Genomic DNA, 25,739 nt, shown 5'->3' on the forward strand with positions numbered 1-25,739 from the left:
GGCCTGTGCATGCTGCTGGCTCCCAGGCCATGCCTAGAACATGCATGACCCTTTTCCTATTACCATTTAGCTTTTTTTCCCCTCCGTACATTATTCTGTTGACAACCCCTTGCTTTCACCATTGCTTTCTTTATAATGAATACAGGGGGGGGGGGGGCGTGTATATGCCCATTTCATGAAGGACGCCAGAGATCTTACCTAGCTACCACATATGGTCTCTTCCACGTTGCAAGAGTGGTGGCATGACTATGTGGTCTATGTAACCACCCCAGCTGCAAAGCCCAGCATGCCTAGTGGGCCATCAAATACCCTGAACTAGAAGACAGACCAGTGTCCCCTCCTTCCATACCTTCAGGATGTAGTTTCCAGGCTGGACATCGGTGATATCGATCCACTGGCAGTCAATGTCCGCATTATAGGTGTCATAGCAGCCGGGGCTCAATCCCTGGAAGAGAGAAACAATGGGATGTTGGAATGATGTAGTGTCTTCCCTCGGATGCTTGGAGCTGTGTGTCTAATCTTGCAGGCACCAGAGGGACAGGCATGTGGGGAGTGAAAATCACCTGAATGCGTCTGTTTGCTTAGCGTTCATGGAGGGAGCCGGATGCAGGGCATCCCAACACCCTCTATGAGTATAGCAAGGGGGGTGGTGCCCGGGATTTCAAAGTTATATTCTTTGGCTACGGTATCTCCCCCTTTACTTCACCTAGAAAACTTCCCCTACACTCTAACTTCACTTTGCCAGCCATTTACTTTGTCATACATTTACTTCTCCATGCCTTTGTCTGCCTCTTCACAGGCAATGCATGTGGTTAAGATTAGCTCAAGGTTAGGGTTGGGGTCAAAGGGTAGCAGCAGGGTAGAATATGGGGTGAAAAAGAAGGGGTGCAAAGGGTGTCTCCTCCCTGTAATGACGAAATGAATGCAAGAAGTGGAAGACAGGAGAAGTAAATTGTGAGAAGTAAATGTGACTCACTGAATGTATGGCGAAGTGAATACACGGGAAGTAAATACAGGAGAAGTAAAGGTATGGAGAAGTAAATGTGACTCAGTGAATGTATGGAAAAGTGAATGCAGAGGAAGCCAAGACAGGAGAAGTACATGTATGCAGAAGTAAATGTGACTCAGTGAATGTATGCCAAAGTGAATGCAGAGGAAGTAAAGAGAGGAGAAGTAAAGGTATGGAGAAGTAAATGTGACTCAGTGAATGTATGGAAAAGTGAATGCAGAGGAAGCCAAGACAGGAGAAGTACATGTATGCAGAAGTAAATGTGACTCAGTGAATGTATGGCGGAGTGAATGCACAGGTAGCAAAGACAGGAGATGTAAAGGTATGGAGAAGTAAATGTGGTGAAGTGAATGTATGGCAAAGTGAATGTAGAGGAAGTAAAGACAGGAGAAGTAAAGGTATGGAAAAGTAAATGTGATTCAGTGAATGTATGGAAAAGTGAATGCACAGGTAGCAAAGACAGGAGAAGTAAAGGTATGGAGAAGTAAATGTGACTCAGTGAATGTATGGCGGAGTGAATGCACAGGTAGCAAAGACAGGAGAAGTAAAGGTATGGAGAAGTAAATGTGGTGAAGTGAATGTATGGCAAAGTGAATGTAGAGGAAGTAAAGACAGGAGAAGTAAAGGTATGGAAAAGTAAATGTAACTCAGTGAATGTATGCCAAAGTGAATGCAGAGGAAGTAAAGACAGGAGAAGTAAAGGTATGGAGAAGTAAATGTGACTCATTGAGTGTATGGCGAAGTGAATGCAGAGGTAGTAAAGACAGGAGAAGTAAAGGTATGGAGAAGTAAATGTGACTCAGTGAATGTATGCCAAAGTGAATGCAGAGGAAGTAAAGACAGGAGAAGTAAAGGTATGGAAAAGTAAATGTAACTCAGTGAATGTATGCCAAAGTGAATGCAGAGGAAGCCAAGACAGGAGAAGTAAAGGTATGGAGAAGTAAATGTGACTCATTGAGTGTATGGCGAAGTGAATGCACAGGAAGTAAAGACATATATCCTTGACTGCATGGAATGAAAATGCTTGAACGGTTCAACCCATGGACGAGTTTCTCGTGCTTTTCTTTAATGATATTCGGCCTTGATTGAGTGCCCGGGGTGTTAGCGTTTTAAACTACAAGCATGAGTGCCTCTGTGTGTGCATGTAATGTCTGGTCTTCCGAGTTGCCCTGCATATGTAGCATAGACTTTCAAAAGGAAGTTGATGTAACAACGTCGAACCATGTAGACTCCTTACCTGGGTGGGTAACATGAAGGCTCATTAAGTAGTTAAGTAACATTTAGGGTGTGGATGTGTGTCTGCCGTATGCCTTGTGCCATTAGGATAGCTCAGTGGATTGGGCACTCACTGCTTAGATGTGTCTGCATGATCTGTAGGTCATAGGGTCAAATCCTGGCAACCGCAACTCAGCCTTTCATCCTTCCATGGTCGATAAACGAGTACCAACATTGTTGAATAATAATAATAATAATTGCATAAACAATGTTCTATGTACAGCGCTTTGGTGAAACAAACGATTATTACAATAATATGTATGTTTTTTAATCAAGTGTCTAATGTGTAAACTCCTCATCTGTGTGTGTAGATTGTAGAATCCTCACCTGGATATGTGTAGGCAGCTTTCATGGGTGTGTGTTGAGGGGGTGCTTTGGTTGAGTGTGTGATGCACATGTCCTTTACATAATGTGTGATATGCAGACCACCTATTTGGGTTTACAAGTTGTAGACTCCTTACCTAGGTGTGTGAGGTTGTTGTCTTGCACGCAGTTGTGCGATGTGTGTGTGCATGTTCCTCACACTGATGTCTAATGTGCAGGGTTATTTAATGAATGTGTAATGTTTAGGCTCGTTTTCTTGGTAAGAAACATGCAAACACCCTATGTGTGTGCATGTAGTGCTTGTCCTTTATCTGAGTGCACCGTGGACAGGCTTCTTTGTGATTTGCAGTCTATTTACACAGGTGGATGATATGCAGTCGACTTAACTAGGTATGTGATGCATGTGTGTTCCTTCTGTATGTGTGGGAAGTTGAGACTCGTGGCCGTGGTGTGTCATGATGTCACACCCTGACCTGGGTGTTTTGTCGGCCGGCCCTTTGTCTGAGTCTACAATGTCTTAGATATAATTGCGAGGTGTAGCACAATGTGCATGTTTGCATGATGTGCAAATACCTTCACAGTCTTTATGTGATGCGAAGGTGTTACTTCTTTTTTGATGTCCTTACGCCTTCAGACCCGTCGGAACGATATAAATAAATGCATTAAATTAATGTGCAGGCTCCTTAGCTCTTTGTGATGTCTGTCATCTTAACAGGACGTGTAATATTCAGGCCGTTTACCTCGGTGTGTGGTTTGTGGGCACTTACAGCTACTTTTTGTTTTCTTATTCGCAGGCTCCTCGGCAGGATGTGTGATGCGCAGGTTTCTAGCCTGGGTGTGTGGCTTGCGGGCACTTACCGGACTTCTTGTTTTCTTATTTGCAGGCTCCTCAGCAGGGTGTGCGACGGGTGGGGTCCTGACCTAGGTGTGTGGTTTGTGGGCACTTACAGCGACTTCTTGTTTTATTATTTGCAGGCTCCTCCCCAGGGTGTGTGATGCGCAAATTCCTGGCCTGGGTGTTTGGCTTGTGGGCACTTACAGCGACTTCTTGTTTTATTATTTGCAGGCTCCTCACCAGGGTGTGTGATGCGCTAGTTCCTGGCCTGGGTGTGTGGCTTGTGGGCACTTACAGATACTTCTTTCTTATTTGCAGGTTCCTCAGCAGGGTGTGTGATGCACAAACTTCTCAGCTGGGTGTGTGGTTTGTGGGCACGTGCAGCAACACCTTGTTTTCTTATTTGCAGGTTCCTCGGCAGGGTGTGTGATGCACAAACTTATCAGCTGGGTGTGTGCCTTGTGGGCAAGTGCAGCAACACCTTGTTTTCTTATTTGCAGGTTCCTCGGCAGGGTGTGTGATGCACAAACTTCTCAGCAGGGTGTGTGGTTTGTGGGCACTTGCAGCGACACCTTGTTTTCTTATTTGCAGGCTCCTCACCAGGGTGTGTGATGCGCAGGATCCTCAGCTGGGTGTGTGGTTTGTGGGCACTTACAGCGACTTCTTATTTTCTTATTTGCAGGCTTCTCACCACAGTGTGTGATGCGCAAGCTCCTCGGCTGGGTGTGTGGTTTGTGGGCACTTACAGTGACTTCTTATTTGCAGGCTCCTCACCACAGTGTGTGATGCGTGAGCTCCTAGGCTGGGTGTGTGGTTTGTGGGCACTTACAGTGACTTCTTATTTGTAGGCTCCTCACCACAGTGTGTGATGTGCGAGCTCCTCAGCTGGGTGTGTGGTTTGTAGGCCCTTACAGTAACTTCTTGTTTTCTTATTTGCAGGCTCCTCAGCCGGGTGAGTGATGAGCAAGCTCCTGGCCTGGGTGTGTGATTTGTAGGCCCTTACAGCAACTTCTTGTTTTCTTATTTACAGGCTCCTCAGCAGGGTGAGTGATGCGCAAGCTCCTGGCCTGGATGTGGTATCAGGTAATAAAATCACGGCAAAAATGCTGTGGTTTGACCCGTTAAAGGTGTACCCCATTATACCATTTAAGGGGAGCAGGAGTTGCGAGGGTGCCCCCGCATCCTTTACATGATCGTGGTGGCAAAACCACAGCATTTTTGCCGCGATATTTTGTATTCACGGCCATTTTTGCAGTGATTTTAAGACATGGAACCCTGGATGTGTAGTTTGTGGACACTTACAGCAACTTCTTGTTTTCTTATTTGCCGGCTCCTCACCACGGTGTGTGATGTGCGAGCCTCTGACCTGGGGGTGTGATTTGTGGGAACCTACAGCGACCGCTCGTTTTCTTATTTGCAGCCTCCTCACCAGGGTGTGTGATGCGCAAGCTCCTCGACTGGATGTGTGCTTTGTGGGCACTTACAGCAACTTCTAATTTTTTTATTTGCAGGCTCCTCACCAGCGTGTGTGATGTGCGAGTTCCTGATCTTGGTATGTGGTTTGCATTCCCTTTGCCTGACTGTAGCATGCGCATACCCCTTACATGAATTTGTGATGTTCAGGCACTTTCCACATTAGCATGATGTGCAAGTGCCTTACCCGTGTGAGTGATGTGTGCATATTCATTTTAGTGATGTGTTATGTATGCTGTTTCCCTTTGTGTGTGTGAAAGAGCGAGAGAGAGAGAGAGACAGAGAGAGAGGGGCGAGGGGAGAGGGAGAGACGTACCATGTGAACCGGTGTGATGAGCCGTCCCTCCTACATGGGTGTGTGATGAGCAAGCCCTCCTACCTTGGTGTGTGATGAACAGGACCTCCTACCTGGGTGTGTGATGTGCAGGCATAGCGCTTCAAGTTTCCGAAGTCGCAAGTCGTGTCCTCTAGGCAGAAGCTGGCCTTGTGCCCTTCTGCGACTTTCCTCCCCGTTGTTGCATCGAGCAGGTCATAGTGGCTAAACTCGTCCATGCTGTGATAGTGCCTAGAAGACACATGTACACGAAATGATTATCTCCAAGCCAAACCTCTTTATAAGACAGCACACGAATAGGAAAGACAGCCATAACCAGGTTAGTAGGATCATCAAACTCTGGCATCCAATTCCGACCAGTATCACTGCAGGTCTGCACATCTGGCTGAAAAGCAGACTTGCCTGTGCCTGCCCCCTCAGCCCTCACCTTTCTGCAGAGCAGGAGAGGTGTAAACCCTGATTTCCTTCCACTGGCCATTCTATAGGGACATCTAACGCCTATCCCCTCTTCTCTTATTGAAATTGTGAAAATAGGGAAACATTGCCCCCTGATTCTCTTCCATTAGCAGACAACATTGCATTTTTCACAATTAGGGAATATTGCACCTGATAGTTATTCATAACCGTGGGTAATGCCTCGCAACATCTCCTTAAATAGAAATAATATCGTTTTCAATCATTTATAGTAACAATGCTATTTTTAGACCCACGCAATTCATTTGGGAAAGTTCTGCCTAACAATATCAACGGTTTAACAGATTGATAACTTTTCTTCTTTTATAAAATTAGCAGGCCTAACCTTTAGAATCTAGCCAACAAGGAGCCATAACAAACATTGTTCTTCAGCTCGAAGGAACTCCTTTCAAGTCTTTACGGCCTTGATAAAGCACAAGTTGTTCGAAACACGTGTCTGCTAGCACAATCATTGGTGATAATGTTGACTATGTTATGTAGCTGCTGGAACTATGATTTTTTTTTTTTATTTTTCCTTTGTTTTAAAATTGCATTTTTTATAATACAAGTGTGTATATATATATAGACAATGTATTTTCATATTTTCCTTTTGTTTTAACTTGTGTAAGGTTGAGTATGAACAACCAGAATCACAATATAAAATTATAATACTAATTTGGTGACGGGGAGGGGTAGGCAATGGAGCCTTCTTTGCCCCTATTACTTTCCGAAAAGGCTGTTTCTAGCAGCAGTCACTGTCTACACCTCCGGGGGGAGTCTCCAAACTAATTATGCTGACCTTGTCAAAGCGCAGGCATTGCTCTACTCTGCCTTGCCACTTCTTTAATCTGTGGCTCAGTGGACCAGCATGTATAATGCTGACCTTGTCAAAGCGCAGGCATTGCTCTACTCTGCCTTGCCACTTCTTTAATCTGTGGCTCAGTGGACCAGCATGTATAATGCTGACCTTGTCAAAGCGCAGGTATTGCTCTACTCTGCCTTGCCACTTCTTTAATCTGTGGCTCAGTGGACTAGCATGTATAATGCTGACCTTGTCAAAGCGCAGGCATTGCTCTACTCTGCCTTGCCACTTCTTTAATCTGTGGCTCAGTGGACCAGCATGTATAATGCTGACCTTGTCAAAGCGCAGGCATTGCTCTACTCTGCCTTGCCACTTCTTTAATCTGTGGCTCAGTGGACCAGCATGTATAATGCTGACCTTGTCAAAGCGCAGGCATTGCTCTACTCTGCCTTGCCACTTCTTTAATCTGTGGCTCAGTGGACCAGCATGTATAATGCTGACCTTGTGAAAGCGCAGGTATTGCTCTACTCTGCCATGCCACTTCTTTAATCTGTGGCTCAGTGGACCAGCATGTATAATGCTGACCTTGTCAAAGCGCAGGTATTGCTCTACTCTGCCATGCCACTTCTTTAATCTGTGGCTCAGTGGACCAGCATGTATAATGCTGACCTTGTCAAAGCGCAGGTATTGCTCTACTCTGCCATGCCACTTCTTTAATCTGTGGCTCAGTGGACCAGCATGTATAATGCTGACCTTGTCAAAGCGCAGGTATTGCTCTACTCTGCCTTGCCACTTCTTTAATCTGTGGCTCAGTGGACCAGCATGTATAATGCTGACCTTGTCAAAGCGCAGGTATTGCTCTACTCTGCCTTGCCACTTCTTTAATCTGTGGCTCAGTGGACCAGCATGTATAATGCTGACCTTGTCAAAGCGCAGGCATTGCTCTACTCTGCCTTGCCACTTCTTTAATCTGTGGCTCAGTGGACCAGCATGTATAATGCTGACCTTGTGAAAGCGCAGGTATTGCTCTACTCTGCCTTGCCACTTCTTTAATCTGTGGCTCCGTGGACCAGCATGTATTTCTCATGGTCACGGCAGGGTCATCTCCGCTCTTTTTCCTAGGTTGATATATTTAATACCATTAAATCGCATTCCAGCAGCAATTACAACAGCCCTTAGAAGCAGAACAACCTGATAATGTTACTATTATAAAATGCTGTCCAAGAAGGCGGATAACTGCATATGGCGATCAGGATGACCATTTACTGGCTCACCGCTTCTCTCAGTGGCACACCGATCATTGTACACATATATCTCAAGGTGGTAGAATACAAACAAAAAGACACCATCCCTGAGGGTTTAGACACAAAAGGAAAGGCGCACACAACCATCCATGCACACACTATCTGCACTCAAACCAAAAGCCCCAAAGAGACCCCCACACCCTCATCTCCCTGTCACCTCAATTAGGCTGCAAGATGTATTGGAAATGCTGCAACACGGGGATAGGCAGGTCAGGACACTGAGGGCGACAGTCCCAGGGTCATCCCTCCACCTCAATGATAGATGTAATTAGGCCTCCACATCTCAGGTCATATCCTAAATTCACTGTACCTCCCCCATTTTTCTGAGAGTATGCCAGCCTCGGGAGTCGGGGAAGATCCGGGTGACACCGGTCTAGCCCTGAGATGTTGCCAGCAAGAACATGTGTAGGAAGGAGTGTGGAATTGCGGCAGGTGGGTAAACGGGTTCTACTATCCTGAGAGACAGAGTTGTTATAGTAGGGTCTGCTCATGCTTTTTGAAAGGAACAGATTTGCTCTGTAGTGGGAAATAAATGAGTTTGGAATCCAGTTGTATATTTAATTTTCCATCAGGTGACCCCCACCCCCCCGAAACTGTGAACCTACTTCACGTATCATTTATTCCGCTGACAACTGAGCTCAATTCAATTGGTATTGGGAACCAAAGGGGGCTTCGTACCACAGAAAGCCCATCTCAGCCGTGCTAACGTGCATTTGTGGTTGGTCCAGTCCAAGCCGTTCTGAAGCCACCACTGTTGTTGTGAAGTCCTGGTCGGAGGACACCATCCACTCTTTTCCTTTCCTGGCTGTCTGTGACCATGAATCCGAGCTTGAGTCGGAAGGAGGTGCCCCTTGCACCTCAGAGTTCCTCCTAGTTGCATGACTCCCAAATTATGTAGGTGGTCTCCGAACAAGAAGGCCCGACGAACTTGAGTGTACACATCATCAGCGTGCTTTTGTCCGTGCAGGTGTTATGCTACCTCCTGGAGGTGCAGCGTTGACCTGCCAAACCAGTACTTTCATTTGGCACGTCAATTAAATAGTTAATACATATGGTAACCACTACCCATCACCATTATGGGCATTATGGACAATAATGATACACATTTGAACAATAAGGAAAACAAGAAAAAGGCAATTATTTCAGAGGCAGTACTTATAGCGCCCAAGCCAGCACCCCACGCCCAACAGGCCAGAGGTTTAAGCCATATGACCTAAACACTTTGAGATGTGTGCCAGTACACCTGAAAAGTGTACAGGAAACGCCAAAGAAATGGTTAGTATATGAAACAAATGAAACATCCTTCGGTCCAAGAGACCCTCAATTTAAACAACCGTCAACCCTACCTTATCAATCTCTAAGGAAATCTAGAGCCTTCCTATCATTAGTGAAGCATAGGTTACTACTACAAAGCATACCATATAATATGCTTTGTTTCCCCCTAGCACAGGCTTTAATCTCCTTGGACATCTTCCTCAGATGAACAGTCTCTTTGGCATAGCCAATGGAAAACCTACTTTTTTGTTCTCACCCCACGTGACAGCTTACAATTCGCCAGCCCTTTTTATGATCATTTCTTTCACAGGGTAGCACAGAAATCTAACAACAAAGTACCTGGGAGGTTGTCCAGGTCTAGGCTTGGGAGCTGGTGCTTGATGTGCGTGCTCACATATAAGGGTGTTAGATTTTATTTCCTGGGGTAATTCATGTTTTCTTGGAAGGACTGTTTGAAGAAACACTTGGAGTCTACCCTTTTTCACCTCTTATGTTTCTTTCAGGATAAATCTTCTACTCCTTTCTCCAGGAAATTTGCTCTGTTCTCAACTTTTGAGACCCAATTTTCAGGGCATCCATACATTTTTTTAATGTATTCATAATCATGTTTAAGCTCTTTAATTGTTAACTTCATTGCCTCCGTAGACATGGCTCCCTGGTCCATTATTCCCATAAGGTATTGCTCCTTAGATTGGCCACTCCTGGGTGCGCAGGGTGAACAGGACGTTCACCACTTTCTCTGATCCTTTTAGATCTTTTTTTTTCCTCAGGCAAGGGAGTGTTCCTGTCTTTCTCTGCCTAAACTTCCACCTCATCCGTCTCTTTTTCACTGGAAGGAAGCTCCATCTTATTCATAGTCTTACATCCTCTTGTCTGAGCCTCATCTAGCTCTATCAAGAATACTTCCAGGAAGAAGCAGGAGCTCTGCTCTCAAGCGGCTGCCTCCTCCAAAATGAGAAACCAGCATGAGTTTCTCCAAATCAATGTGTTCTGAGCTCAGACAGCGTTCCCCTTTCAAAGAAGAACGCTAACAAAGATGGCAGCCAGCGAAATGGAAGACAGAGCTCCTTCTGTAACGAGGGAGTCCCATTTCTATTTCCATGGCAGCCACACAGATCATGGAAGAGGCAGCTTCAGGCGGCTATGCAGGGTAGAGGTAGAAGATGCTGGAGCATCGTTTGGCGAAAGCAGGTCGGCGTTCCTTTCTTTTGCGGGACTTTACCAGCAGTGGATGCTGCATTCCAAGCCGTCACATTGGCTATGACTTATACGGAGCCTGAATATGGAAACTTGCCTAAAAAGGCAATGAAAATAATTGTGTTTGATGGAGTCCTGCTGCCCTCTGTCTCCTTGAATTTCTGAAAGTAGGACTAGGGCAAGAAGCCTCTCCAGGGGCTGGTGTAAGGATTGATGCCATCTGTGCCATTTTGCACTGCATTAGCTTGCAATGGGACTAGAGATTATGCTTTTAGCAGCAACCCCCCCCCCCCAATGGCGCAGGCTTTTGGTGCCACGGCGGATTGCCTAGAATTACCTTTTCAAAGAAGCGGCTCAGCCCACTTGTGAAGATTGGAGGGAATGGGTAAAGACACCAAAGAGTGGCACCTGCGCGTGCGTGTTATGCAAGGAATGTACCTGTGTCTTGTATAGCTCAACCTCTTCCATTTATGGACCTTCTTGGCACTATTTTCAAGCTGGTCGCTCTCTCCACTTATCATTTCTGCTTAAACATAGGGCCTGCTTTCCCAGGCATCGTTTCGATAAATGTCTGAACCAAGGGAGTAACAGACTGCCCTGCAGCCCCGGCAGTACAGAGAGAGCACTGCTGCTAAGAACCCCCAGATTCATGTAAGACCTGTATCCGTTCATGGGTGTCAGGCATCTCAGCGATATTTCACACTGTTTTGCAGGTGTCCCCACTCATCGTGTGGAATGCAACTTTTCTCAGCTGATCTGGGCAGGAAACCTTCATGGGTGCAAACGATCCTGGCTCATGCACTGGCATTAGAGGGGGCGAGCTTGTCATGGCTCGTGTCAAGTGGCTGGCTCCAGTTTGACTCTAGTTTAAAGCTACTAGCCACCAAAAACTCAAGCCAAGCCACATCTGCATGTCCATGAAAGAAAACATTTTTCAAAATTAAAGTTTGCAAGGTCAGGACATCTATCTGATGTCCTGACCTTCCCCAACTACAGAGCCTCACTAGTCTTCTGGCAAATCCTTTGCCACAGGTCTATCTCACTGCTATGAAAAGCTCTTTAGGTAGAAGGTAGCAGATGCAGCAGTAAGTGGGGAATGGTCACCATGACAGCACCTACAATTATTCTAACAAAACATCTGGATAGGCAGATGTGTACCTGAAAGCTACCTCCTGCACTCCTCACACACAGTTTCAGATAAGTATCCAACCAGTGCTGGTCCGATAGCACAGCAAGTTAAGCACTCGTTTCTGGCATCTGTGGACAGCCTGCTTACATAGGCTTGAATCCCAGTGGGGCCAACTCAGCCTTTCATCCTTCTGAGGTCAATAAATTGAGTACTGTGCGGTGGGTCAGGATATCAAGTGTTATTACAGCGCTTTGATACCCGGGGTGAGCTAGCGCTGTATAAAAACTATTATCAACAGTGGCTTCTTCTTGTAAGATCTAAAAAGTAGGTAAGCCTCCCTGCCCTTTTAAACTGTCTGGTTTAGCTCCATGACGTTAAATACACACACCCACTCACAAATGTGGGATTGGGACTCCACATTTTCTTCACAGCATACATAATAAGCGAAAGGTCTGCAACGAACAATGACTACAAGCTGATGACCTTGTCACAACGTATTGTTGTAGCATGCCTTTAAAGTCTTGAAAGTACAGTTGTACAACCCAGAGGAGATTTGTGTCGACTGGCAGCATTACTTTTCACAGTGGTTTCGAATACCCCATACCTCCCCACCAACCCAGACTCACTGGTGGCAGCTGTGCCACTCCCAGGTGTTGCGGGCCCGGTTGGGCAAGAAGTCGGCTGTGCCCTGATTCTTCACGCGCTGTGGGAACCTCAGTAGCACCCGGATATCATAGTCTGAAGATTCGGCTGTGTAGGCAGTACTGCAAGGGTTAAAGAGAAGACAATTATTGTTTACTACTAAAAAACCGGTTCCGACCCTTTTGGCCCTCATTACGACCCAGGCGGTAAGGGGTTTACGCCGGCGTAAACTTCGCCGACCCTTACCGCCTGAGTACGAGTTCCCTTAGCGCCATGGCGGATTTAACACCTGCTTTTAGCAGGTGTTAAAATCCATGGCGCTAAGGGACCTCGTTAATTACGCCACCGTAATTTACGGTGGCGTAATTAACGCCTTCCCCACTCCCATTATGCCCTATGGGGCAAAAATGGGAATGGGGAAGGGTAAATGGGGATTGGGGACTTACCGCCCCGCCAAGGTCGAAATGGGGCGGTAAGTCCGCCAACCACCATGGCGGAGTTGGCAGCTTAGCGCCATGGACCATGGTGCTAATAGCACCATGGTTCTCCGCCAAGGTCGTAATGAGGGCCTTTGACTCAGTAAACGTTGCAATAATCAGTAAACGGTGTGTACCGCAGGTTTAGGCCCTTATTCACAGTGCTTTTTTCCAATGGGGGTTTGCCATTATAAAACGCTTCTGTGAATTAGGCCCTTAGCATCCATCTGTTAAAGCATTAGAGTAACAGGTAAGTACATTTGTAGGGGTCAGTAAGCAATAGGTAACCCTAATTCACGCTCCATTGTTAACAACATTATACAAAAAACAGGCCCTTCCCGCTGTAACCACAGCGACCTTTTGTTGCTAGGCAAATATTGTTTTCCCACAATGCTATATGGCCTCTCCTGTATTTTCGAGTTAGTCTCCTTTCTGGGGTAAAATCAATCACATGATAAAACACCCATTATTTTTCTATTGATTCCATGGAATGTATCAGTTACTGCAACATTTAGTAAGTAAGACAGCTTCAATCAATCAATGGGGATGAATACATGAGGGTATTGGCATTACCACCCATCACAATGAACAGTTTACCAATCCACAGCTTCTCAGATGCAAGCCTGTTAGGTGCCAGGCACCTCTGTTCTTGTAGCCTGTCAATATGACCACTGTGCATACACACATTACTGCAAGCCACTCGTGTGCATGCACAGGTGGTCTTCCCATTGCAGTTTGTCCCTTTCTACTCCCCATCCCTAGGACAGCTTCAGGGGTTTGAGACTCTGGCTATAAAAGGCCTTTTCCCGTCCTGTAGCACTGCTATGCAGACAGTGCTCACCAGGGTCGCGCTAATGCAACACCTTCTGAGGCCCCAGTTGCTGATTCTGTGATTAGCCTGTAAAAAGCCTGCTTTCACTCTGTCAGATCTTATCTCTCACCCACTGCAGGCTGCTATGTTTTCCTGCTTAGGGTTCTGCCACTTTGTGACACTGATGTCCTTACCACGCCAGAAACTCAGCAGTCCTAAGTGGATAAGTTAATGCCACGCTGGCCTATGCTGAATGAACGATTTGTAATAGAGGCCATGTCAGCACAGAGGTTGCTGACAAGGCCTCTATTACAAATCGTTCATTTGGTTACGGGTGGAAGCACCATCCAAAGAAAAACAAGGACTACAAGTACCACAATACACCTGTGCCCGAGGGACAAGATACAGCCTGGAAAGGAGGAAAGAAGTAATTGCATTATTGAAGATGAGCAGTTCTTCCCTATTCCCGGAGCTGAATGGGAAACCCAAAACCTACCATACAACCCCAATACTGACCATAGGGGCGCAGTCGAGCAACGGGTGCAAAGCAGAGAACACTTTGCAAACCCGTTTTGGACAATGGCTTACTGAGTATAAGAGGGAGAAAGAGAACAAACATTGCCAGAGACCACATGGCAGGCTGGGCAGAAATGGATGCAGAAAAGGGGGTGGGGCTAAAGGCCTTTATGATGGCTTTCGGGGAAAATGCCAGGCCAAAGGTGGGGGAGATTGGAGAAGTTGGAAATAGATCGAAGAGATTGGTCCAGGGAAGCCACAGACTCGAGTACCCGATTGGTGCTTACAGAACTTTCTAGACAGGAAGCGGTGGACCATCAAAAACCAGGAGAGTCAGTCTGTAGAGAAAATAAATTTAGTATGGCAGTTGCTATTAGAATTTTAAAGTTGTGATACATAACTCGTTTTTGCCAACAAGTTGAAAGGAGAACAAAGGGGCAATTACAAATGGGAATGGCCATATGTTGCTCCAGACCCCTAAACCAATCCTGACTTGGAGGCTGGGTTTGGGAGGAGAGAGAAGGGTAACTGCCCTATCCTAGTGGCAGGGATTATTGCAGGGTACTTCCCCAAGATTGTAAAATTGGTGGTGTCATCGCTGCTGTATAAGAGAGACTGCACTAGGACACAGAAAAAGGAGAAAGGCATGAACAGACAGACAAGAGGCCGACCACCAGGAAAGCTGCTGGAACTTACCATCTGACAGCTGTAAGGAGACACCAGAGGAGATTGCTTAGAAAGGATCTGGGTGGAGCTGTCTATTTCTAGAAAGGTCTCAAAGCTGACTGGGTCCTATGGTGGAGGAGAGCGGGAGGCCATCTTTGAGAGAGGAGTGACCAGACTCCTACCCTATCTTTCCACAGTGTCCTGAGACGCAGCTGGCTTTCCTCAACCTTTAACAGAAGCTTGCTATGTAGGTAGAACTGAGCCCTGGGAAACCAAAAGGTGGGGGAGTCTGCTAGCCTTGAATTCCTTCCCTATATAGTGGGCAGGGGGCCTCAACTGTGTAGATCCTTAGCCTATTTAACCACAAATATTAATTTAATTCATTCCCCATTTTGCAGAACACGACAGGGTGAATTTTGTTAAAATTTGAAATTAACAAAGCTCACTTCCCAGTTTGTGCTGAAAACTATAGCCTATAATTTAATTGGGTAATCCTTGTTGTCCAGCTGATTTTGACTTCTTTAAGGAAGAGGGTGTTTTTGTTCTTAAATCAATCCAACCTTTTTATCCAGCTTCTCCAACACAGGCCTTTCAGTAAGGGGGGCCGAAATCCAAAATTCCCCAAATCATTCCAATTTTTCTGTCTGATTTCGCAACACAGACCAAAGGAAAGGGGGTCTGAAAAACAAACTGCTAAATCACCATGTGTTTATTTTAAACCAAAAGTGTGGACGAAATCATAATTGCCAAATGTATTTGAACCAATTTTGAAATCCTACTGCTAGCCTTTTAAGCCTGCAGGGAAATCAAAATCGCACAACATTACATGAGTGCCTTCTTTATTGATCAGTTTAATTATTTTGTGAAGTGAAATTTACAGACAGGGATGAAATGTGGTGGTGTTCTTTTTAACTCACTTTTGTGATTTGTTTAGGATATGATAGGTTATTTATAACGCGCTTAATACCCAGAGGTTCCTAAGCACGGACCCGGGGATCGAACCTGTGGTGCTCCGTGTCATCTTGCTTCCAAGGTGAGCATGTTGCCCCTGAAGTTAATTGTGTTGTGCAATGGATAAAGTGGTGCTTTGACCTTTTCGTGCTAATTTCTATTACTTTTAATTTAAATAAATACCAAGATATTTCCCGTACACCGGCCTGGTTCTTGGCTCATTGTTAGCTCAGGGCAGAGGAATCCAAGGGGCATGGTATGTGTCTGAGATAGGGCTAAAAAAAATAATCTGTTAAACAGTTTGTTGCATAACCACTTAAGTGGGGAGGGAAGGAACTCCCTGTGTTGAGGGTGGCTTCTCAATAAACCGTTAGAGGAAAGAGGTTAGGGATGCTGAGTGAGGTTAGGGAGGCAGAGTGAAAGGAGGAATGAAAGCTGTTGTAAGACCAGGAAGGAGGCAGAGATAAGAAGTGAGGAGAGCTGTAAGACTAGGAGGCAGAAGGAGGTTAGGGAGGCAGCGTGAGGTTAGGGAGGCAGAGTGAGATGAGTAATGAAAGCTGGAATAAGACCAGGAGGGAGGCAGAGATGAGAAGTGAGGAGAGCTGTAAGACTAGAAGGTGGAAGGAGGCTAGGGAGGCAGAGTGAAGTTAGGATGGCAGAGTGAGAGGAGGAATGAAAGCTCGAGTCAGACCAGGAGGGAGGCAGAGATGAGAAGTGAGGGGAGCTGTAAGACTAGGAGGCAGAAGAAGGTCAGGGAGGCAGCATGAGGTTAGGGAGGCAGAGTGAGAAGAATGAAAGCTGGAATAAGACCGGAGGGAGGCAGGGATGAGACGTGAGGAGAGCTGTAAGACTAGGAGGTGGAAGGAGGTTAGGGAGGCAGAGTGAAGTAAGCAAGGCAGAGTGAGAGGAGGAATGAAAGCTGGAGTAAGACCAGGATGGATACAGAACTGAATAGTGAGGAGAGCTGTAAGACTAGGAGGTGGAAGGAGGTTAGGGAGGCAGAGTGAAGTTAGGGAGGCAGAGTGAGAGGAGGAATGAAAGCTGGACAAAGACCAGGATGGATACAGAAGAGAGCTATAAGACTAGGAGAGGAAAGGAGGGTAGAGCAGTGGAGTGAGAGTCAGAGGAGTGTCAAAAGAGAGTGAGGGTAGGGAAAGAGAGACTGTCACCAGAGGAGCAGTATGACAGTACCATCAGACTAACCCAGTTTGGATTACCCAGGAATTCCCTGAGGGAGACAGATAGTTACAGCTAGGGCCTTCAGGCACCCCAAAGGTCTGGGACAGCCTGGTCAGTAGGGGTACCATAGCCATAGTAAATCCATCTTGCAGCAAGCCTTCTTGGAGTATGGAGCCTGGTGTAGGGTGGGGGAGCCCCTTTCAAGGATGAGGGAACACATACAGTGATCCGCCCTAGAATTGGAGCCCCATATGCCTTTTTTATACAGTGGTTTTTAATAAAAACTGAAAACGTATATATGTTGTCACATTACTTATTGAAAATGCTTTCATAAAGGGTGCTTCCCCCATGTGTTCTATACCCTATGCAGCTGAATAGACAACCACTTCACCCAAAGAGCTGTCTACAGTGAGTAGCCAATTCAATGAATGGGACCAAGCTCTTATTTTGCCTTTCCTTTGTTCTGTTGGTTATTCAAGCCTCTACAAATGGGAAGTAAATTCTAGTACTCAACTCAATTGTCCAGCACCAGCCCCCCTAGCCAGATCTGGGCCTGCCTTGTGCCATGGCATGATAGGAAGATAGGACATGCACATTTGACAACCCTAGAGACAAGCTAGGTAATGAGCTGGTTGCAGAATACAACAGAGTCTGATGTCAATTGCGATGGTCAGTTTGTGGCAAATTCCACTTTCGATATATATATATTTGGTTATTTGTAACGTGTTTAATACCCAGAGGTTTCTAAGCGCAGACCCCGGGATCGAACCTGTGTTGTTCCACATCATCTTGCTTCCAAGACGAGCAAGTTGCCCCTAAACTATCCTCCCGAGACAACGAGGTGTGCAAGCAAAGTGATATCCGTTTATATGACAGAAGTATCAAGCATTTATGCAGATCTGGGTGGTGCCTATCTTCTCACTTCCAGACATGCCATGTTGCCACTTCGCTTTGGGAACCTAAAGAAAAGAAGCTGTGCCTGGAGCTCCTCTGCCAACACATGCAGGGGAGGACTGGGAACCAAAAGAGGCCCTGGAAATACTTTTCAAAGTGGCCCCATATCGCACATTTTCAGCAAAGCCAACCATTTTCCTATGAGAACATTTGGAAATAAAACACAAATGAAGCCCAAGGTGCAGAGGCCTACCAGGGAAATCTCCAGAGTTCCCTATAGGTCAGTCCACCCCTGAACACATGACTTGAACACCTAATTGCTTTTCTCTTCCTATGGCTGGAGGTGACCTACCATAGTTTTGGAAGGGCACACGTGGCCTACCACGATTAAAGTAGATGATCTGCACTGTAAAGAAGTCTGGCAGCATCAGTGTAATTTTACTAAAAGCCTGCGCACCTTAATGACTTGGGTACATGTACTGATCCGTTGCTACTTAGTCACAGGAAATTCACCAACTTTGCTGGGCGGATGCTTCCGCGGCACTACTTTCATTGTGGAGAGGGCGAAACGTCAGCTACAGCCGTGCTCTTAGAACCGTCCGCACCTTGGAGTCACATCAGATCAGACCACTGTTGACGCCTCGCGTGGCTGATCAAGATCCTGGTCTGTAGCCAGATCTATGGCTGCCAGCCGCCGCAACTCAAGGTTGCCAGGACAAATGCTGCTAGAGGTTCAGCTTCTTCTTTCTCTGCCACTGGCAGTGCCCCCTAAGCTTTGGGGATTGGCTTCCACTTTTATTAACCCTGACCATAGAAGAGAACGCACATGGCTCTACGGTGAACCAGAGGTCCACCATGAGATTGCCTCCACAAGAAAAACAGTGCGCAGGTGCTCTCCCAGAGGAAGTGATTCCCTGGGAGAAGGGGTGCGCATTACCTGGCGAGACACTTCTCTTCAGCGGCGCAGCGGAGGGAGTAGAGGTGGGCCCGCTGCACATAGGTTGAGGCTTGGACATAGTTAGGATCTGGTACCAGGTCCGGGAGTCCTGAGGAGACAAAAAGACATCAAGTAACTCAGCAGTGATATGTGGAGACCTTGGGTGGACTGGGAACCAAAAGAGGGCCTGGAAATACTTTTCAAAGTAGCCCCCTTTCAGCAAGCACAACCCTTTCCCCATAATAATATTTGGAAAAAACTTTGTTACCACACAAAAGAGGCCCAGAGTGCAGAGGCCTAACGGGAACTCTCTGTAGTTCGCTATAGGCTAGTCCACCCCTAGGTGGAGACCCATGTAGGCAATGGAGTGAAGGTTAATAGTTAATCTTTCATCTGAATAAGTGACACTTTGTATAAGAAGGAAAATGGCCCGATGGCCTACTCTCCCCCACGCGGCCTGACAGATGATCCGTTATTAAAGAAGCCATGGATTGTATGGGCGTGGATACTGAACCCTCCTCTTAGACCAGGGAGGGGTCCAACTCCAGACCTCGAGGGCCGGGATCCTGATGGGTTTTCAGAATATCCCTCATTAATATTCATGAGGAAAAATGTGCATACATTTAGAATCATTGTATGCAAATTTGTCTCATGCATATTAATGAGGGATATCCTGAAAATCCAACATGGATCCAGCCCTTGATCCTGTATGAAAGATGGGCATGGGGACTTAACAACACAACCACCCTTGCAACACTGCTGCCCTGCTAAGCAGCCTTCCTCCAGAAGCCCCACCAACCCAATTGCAAAAAGGATATGACAAGGCAGATATGCACCAGAATTGCAGAGAATCTACATATTTATGCTCCCCCACTCAGAAACGCCATTCGTTGAACATTACTGGAACATGATTTCAGGCTTTAGTCCTGAACATTTATTTACAAAGCTCTGAAATGACACCACAATGACAAGGGCTCAGGTTACAGTGTGGTCTGCACAGTTACAAATACAATAGAATGCTCAATATCTTTGCTTACTGCGTTGCACACGAGAATCTAAATCAGTGCAAGCGAAGGAACGGGACATGTGGGGTTTTTTTTTAACCGATTTATTCTAAATTTTAAATAAAACATGTACAATAAGAAAACAACAACTTGCACAAAATATACCTAACCTCCCCCCCAAGTTTAAAACAACATGAATAGATAACACCCACCCCCAGCAAGCCTCTACGATGTAATGCACATATTTAATAAAGAGGGAAGGTAAGAATAGAGAGGGAGAAGAAAAAAACAAATACAAAAAAGGGAGGAGGGGGAACATCTCAAGGCAACCAGGGAAAATAATATATATTGAAGGGAATCACATTATACAAATATCAGTAATCACAGTATATGTATGCTTACACAACTAATTCAGAGTTAAGGAATAACAGAGAGAAGTACTTATCTCAGCTGCAAACCTCTCAATAGGATACACGGTCAGACCAGGTCCAAGCTCAAGAAGGCCCTCCAAGTTCTTCGAAAAAGTGACTCCTTCTTTTGCATTGATAAAATCACCCTTTCAATATTGCAAGTATTGAACATTTCTTCCATCCAATTATTCCATGTCAGAAAGCATGTTGACTTCCAATTACGCAAAATCAGTTCATTCGCCACTAAGGCCCCTTTTAAGACCCAGGTTTTCTGATGATGGTTCAAATCCTCCAGTGAGGTAGTTTCCCCCAGGATCAATGTACCAGATTATCCTTTAGCACGCTGTTCATCACGCCAGTGATTCCACTCCTAATGTCTCTCACCTCATGGCACTCCCAGAACATGTGTTCCATTGTTCCACGAGCATGACCACATCCCCAACAAACGCCTGACGTGATTAAACCTTGCTTAAACATTTGGGCTGGCGTCCAAAACACTCTGTTCAGGATTTTGACTTGACGCGCCTGATGTTTCCACAGAGTGCCGTCAATCTTTCTTCCGTCATTTCCTCATCTAGGCATGCTGACCAAGCTTCCAAGACTTTTTTATTTCCTTCTGAGAACCCACTTAACAGATTGTACATCTTAGAAGCCATATGATCATTGCTGCCTATTTTCTTAACGGTGATCAATAATTCTGATTTGTCTAATGTTGGCAAATTCACTGCTCTTCTCAATTCCCTGTATTCCCCATACGTGCAGTCAACCAAGTTATATTCAATTTTTAACTCTCTAAATGTTTTCCATCTTGCTCCTTCGAATAGGTCTTCAATTTTCCTGATACCGGCAGTGAACCAGCTAATCCAAAAGACTTTACTATCTATCCTAATTACTGGGTTCATCCAAATTGATGAATTATCGGTCCTACCGGGGTTCAATTTCGATATAACTTCATAAGCCCCCCAGGTGGATCTCAGAAAATCTGTTAAAGCAGAACGAGCTTCACAGTCTGTAGTGATGGTAGAAAGGATTGCCCAAGTGTCCAATGGACCTGCCCCATTATCCTCCGCGATATCCCATTCATCATCTTCTCCAGCTATGAATGGCATAACGTGTCGCAACGCGAACGCATGGTGATATTGTTTGAATTTCGGAATGTTTAGACCTCCTCTGTCAGATTGTAATTGCAGTTTCCACAGTTTCACTCTTGGAGACTTTTTAATCCATGGAAAGGACTGGAGAATGCTATCTACATTCCTCCATGTAGACTCCTTCACTGGGAGGGGAACCACACTTACAACATATGTGATTTTTGGAGTTAACATCATCTTTGTTTGTTTGTTTATTTATTTATAATGTGCTCCCAACCCGGGGGTAACTGGGCACAGTTTACAAGGACATGCAGTTTCTTGGTTACAGAGATGGCATTACATTAGTGAGAGATCCAAAATATCGGATTTGCACAAAAGGGAATATACAATAATATACAATAATAATAATTCAGAGTTACTGAGAATCTAGAAAAGTGAGAATTACAAAAATATCAAATTTACTCAAAAGGAATCTACAATAATATACAATACTATATAGTTAAGAATTACTAAGAAGCTACATAGTCAAACAGTAGTTCCATAGGTATGAAGTGTAGATACAAGTCATAGGACTGCAGTGAGGGAATCTAGAAGAGGGTGCCTATTCTGGTGAGTCTTTGGAGATGAGCCAGAGTTTGGTTTCGTTCCTGAATTTATAAAAAGACTGGTCAGCACTTAGGAGGTAGGTAGTGAGTTCCAAAGTTGAGCAGCCATTACAGGGAAGCTGCTGCCCCCTGTTTTTTTTAATTTGTACCTGGGCACTTTTAAGCAGCCAGAGTTCGTAGATCTGGTTTGCCGGGTGGTGTTATTCTTAGAAAATGTTTCAATAAGGTATGGAGGGGCTGGGTTATTGAGGCATTTGCAGGTTAGGCAAGCTGTTTTTAGTTGTAGTCACTCATTGATTGAGAGCCAGTTGTTGTCTCGTCTGATCCCAGAAATGTGTTGCCTTCTGGAGATACACAGGGCAGTTCTGAGTGCATTATTCTGCAAGATCTGTAGTTTGTTAGTAATGTATTTCCTGGCACTTAGGTATAGTGCATTGCAGTAGTCCATTTTAGACAATGCTAATGCTCTGGCCAGCGTGATGCAGCTTTTAGTAGAAAGGAAGGGTTTGCACGCGTGGGTCATCTTTAAGATGATTAACCGAAGTGTGTGATCCTGGCCAAATCATTTAATCTCACTGTGTCTTCTCTACAGCCTCCATAAATTATTTACTTTAGCTTATGTTATCATGTTATTATATAAAAAAAAGCATCATGACTATAGAGTTACTACATGGATAATAATAGTGCAATTTAGGTATTTTACACTACAAAGTTATTTGCCACTAGGCTTACTCTCCCCTGCTGATCTGTTCTCTCTTGGCACCGTGCACCTGGCCACCCTCTGTCTTTTGGGCCCAGGTACCTGCTCATCCTGTCACCCTCCCGCACTGCCTCTGGGCCACCCCTTGCACTGGGGTCTGTATGGGTACCCATACAGCTCCCCCTTTTTCTTCCTGCACTTATCCGACCTACCCTGTCCACTGCCTTAAACCTAGCACTTGCAAATTGCTGGCTGCATTACAACTGTTTGTTGCCTTTATTATTTATTTATTTATTGTTATTTATGTTTCTCCTCTGCTTCGCACTTTCCACCTCTCCCCCTTCCATGCACTTTTCCCCTCCCCCTCTCTCATGCACTTGCGCGTTCTCAATGTCACTGGGCCTAGTAAGATCGCTGTTTTGTTCTCCCCTGTTCCCCTCCCTTGCCTTGTCGCGCTCTGAAACACTTGTGTACGAGCGCGATAGAAATAAAATATCAATCAATCAACTTATTCTAACGCCACTTCCATGGTGCCTCCAAGTATCAAAGACTGATGATGCTCCCTTCAATGTCTGTTCTGTGAAGTCACTTCTGTTGGCAAGAGATATGCAAATTAGGAGGTGTGCATGTATTCTGCCCCACATACCTGAATAGAGCTGTAATGGGTGAGTTTCATGCATCTGCAATGGTTCCAAAAGTTTTGTCTTGGTTATGTGTTAAAATGCCATCCACCTCTAATGCTACCAAAAAAGTGTATTGGGGGATGCGAATGATACCGTATACAATGGGCGAGCACTGCAGGACGCTTCACCACCAAAGTGTCCTGCGGGACCATTTCGTAAAGTTGTCCACCCTACTCGCCAACGCACTCTTTCCGTGTTCTTTCTGACTTCAAAGGTAAGGAGAGCCGCCCGCCTACGCCAGGCCCCTGCTCCGGAGAGTTCCCGGGCCCCGCCAGGCCTGGACATCATCTGCCCGCAGGCTTTGTTTTCCTAGTGGCTGCCCTGTTTTGATTCGCAATCTGGCCTGCCCTGAGTTACGTGAGGTCACGCCTCCGCCGCGGCGCGCCCTCAGAGGGACGTGTAGTCATGTCATAAACAGATTGCAAAACCTACTGGAAATGGAAAGTCCCTTGATTTCCTTCCCGCCAAGTGCAGTGTAGATGCGTGCAGGGGGGAGGTATTTTGCCCGTGGGTATCCTGATTAGCTACAGATGTGTTTCAGTCCCCCGAGACCGCTCTTCACCCACACCGCCATTCGTTACCTCCTTTTCTGCGTCAAAGCATGGGCGTTGCAACATGCAAGCCTATCACACGCCAGACTGTGTTTATTTCTTTTAAACACGTTGCTTGTTATAGTCTCACTTTTCGTTGCCTGTTTGTTTTTCCAAAAGAACAATTCCTCTTTTCCACGGGCCTTGCTCCCTCGGCAACATCACATCACCAGTTTGGACTGCGGTTTCCTGCCTCTGCCCAAGGTCATTGCGAGTGATGAAAAGGCCCTGGGAGGGAGGAACGAGGTGGGCGGGGGGAGGGGGGCTGCGAGCTGCCTCTCGTTCTGCAGTGACCCCCATGTGCATTGCACCCATCACACTGTTAAGGCACCAGTCCTCGAACAGGTTACCTAGGAGCTATGTCGGCTGATGCGTTCTGGGTCTTGGCGGGTGGGAGAGATCCCCACGCCCACACAATGCCAGGTGTGTTGCTCATTCCTAGCTTAAAAGAAAGGAATGGGGACAAGGTAACATGGGAAAGGTCTATAATGACAGAGAGGCAAAGGGGGAAGTATAAAAAGCAGAACAGGCAGAGGCGTAGGAGACTCATAAAATCTGGAGGGGGTCAGGGGACACCTTGGGCAAAGAACTCGACTTTTCAAAAAATAAAAATACCAGTACGCATTAAATTACATATATCATCACTGTATAAAACAAGAGAAAAGAAGAAAAGAAAACAGAAGACAATTAAGAAAAAGAAAAGCAGTTCCAATTCAGAGTATAAAATCCTCCCAGCGATGGAGATTTAAAGAGATCTTTTATAATACTCTCACCTGCGCTTTAAGTGCAGGTGCTTTATGGAGTTATCCTATTCCACTTGAACCCTCAATGATGGAATATGAGTGTGCCCCTTTACAGCAGTGTATGAACTGCAATCATACCTCGGCACCAGGGTATTCACTGGATTTACATGGATAGCGGAACAAGTGCTGTTGTGAATCTCGAGGCTCTGTATATTTTTTTATGGGTCACCCAGATGGCTTATGGCGGCCTCTATTAAAACAGGGACGTCATTTCACCCCAATGCCAGGGGTAGCGGAAGTGACATCACACGACCCTTGACCCCTTGATGACATCACAGGAAGTGGTGTCATTTGACCCCACCCCAAAGTGATATCGCCGGAAGCGATGGAACATGACCTTTCACCCGTTGACAAAACAGGAAGTGGCATCACATAGCAATGTACACTACGAAAAAATGGTTAAGATATCACTATAATGTGATTTACATTTCATACAAGAATGGATCGCCATATGTATCTTTAAGACCAGTGTGTATAGGCCCATATTACCAAATTACTGTGAATGCAAGCAGACATCCATGACAAATGATAATGATGTGTTATTATATAGCACTTACGCTTAAGCGCTTTATATAGAAAAAATATACACCCAATATCACCCAACCTGTGTTGGTACTCATTTATCAACCTCAGAAGGATGAAAGGCTGAGTTGAGGCATTTAAGAACAGACTAAATCAGTGATCTTTAATGAGTCTAGCAATTATTGTATAGAATTCCAGAAAGACACATTATCTGGTATTTGGTATTCCTATTCTTTCTTATTTAGGGTCAGTGCTGAAAGTGTTAGACTTGTGGCACTCCTGTTCTTCTTTTTTTTAAGTGGTCTGAACAAGAAAGCCAGCCACTCCAGAAGTAAAGAGCCACATGGTGCTGGCCACAGCCCAGAAGCTTGCATTAAAACAAATAAATAAAATTAAAAAAACAGGGTTTTTTTGGAGTGTTTTTTTAGAGGTCGCAAGGGAGACCTCAGAGGTCGCAATTGCGACCTCTGGCGACCCCTAAATGACGTCCCTGTATTAAAACTTGTCTACAACTCATTATTCAGCTGGTGGTGGGTACCAAAAATGCAGTTGCATCCCTATTTCAAAACAAGCGTTGGCACAGCCAACCATTTGGGCTTTAATGTAGGCATGGAAAAGGCACTTGCCAAGCACCGCCATAGTGGTATTAGGTATCCTCTGATGGTAGCAGCTGCAAAATGGTGCAAGTTCCGGAACTTTAATAGCAGTGCCTGGCAAATGCCCAACACGTATTGACAAGCAAACACTTGCCACAGCTGTTTTTTAGCAGGACTTCAGTGAAGGAAATGCATAGTGCTAATAGAGTGGCTGAAGGCATCCCTGGATAAGGCATTTGTATTACACCAGTAG

The 25,739-nt window shown here is 45.6% G+C and overlaps 1 protein-coding gene across 1 annotated transcript in view; it reads right to left on the reverse strand.

Annotated features, from left to right (window-relative positions):
- The window catches only part of LOXL1 (lysyl oxidase like 1), a 112,892-nt gene that overhangs the window by 13,509 nt on the left and 73,644 nt on the right, over positions 1-25,739 (reverse strand). The window contains exons 2-5 of the mRNA XM_069624597.1: positions 18,483-18,591; positions 12,037-12,174; positions 5,325-5,481; positions 350-445 (exon numbers count right to left, since the gene is read on the reverse strand). Coding sequence (XP_069480698.1) covers positions 350-445; positions 5,325-5,481; positions 12,037-12,174; positions 18,483-18,591 — 500 coding nt within the window. The remainder of the gene's footprint in view (positions 1-349; positions 446-5,324; positions 5,482-12,036; positions 12,175-18,482; positions 18,592-25,739) is intronic.

The sequence above is a fragment of the Ambystoma mexicanum genome, chromosome 11, assembly GCF_040938575.1.
Source record: "Ambystoma mexicanum isolate Mex_15411 chromosome 11, UKY_AmexF1_1, whole genome shotgun sequence".
Taxonomy (NCBI): domain Eukaryota; kingdom Metazoa; phylum Chordata; class Amphibia; order Caudata; family Ambystomatidae; genus Ambystoma; species Ambystoma mexicanum.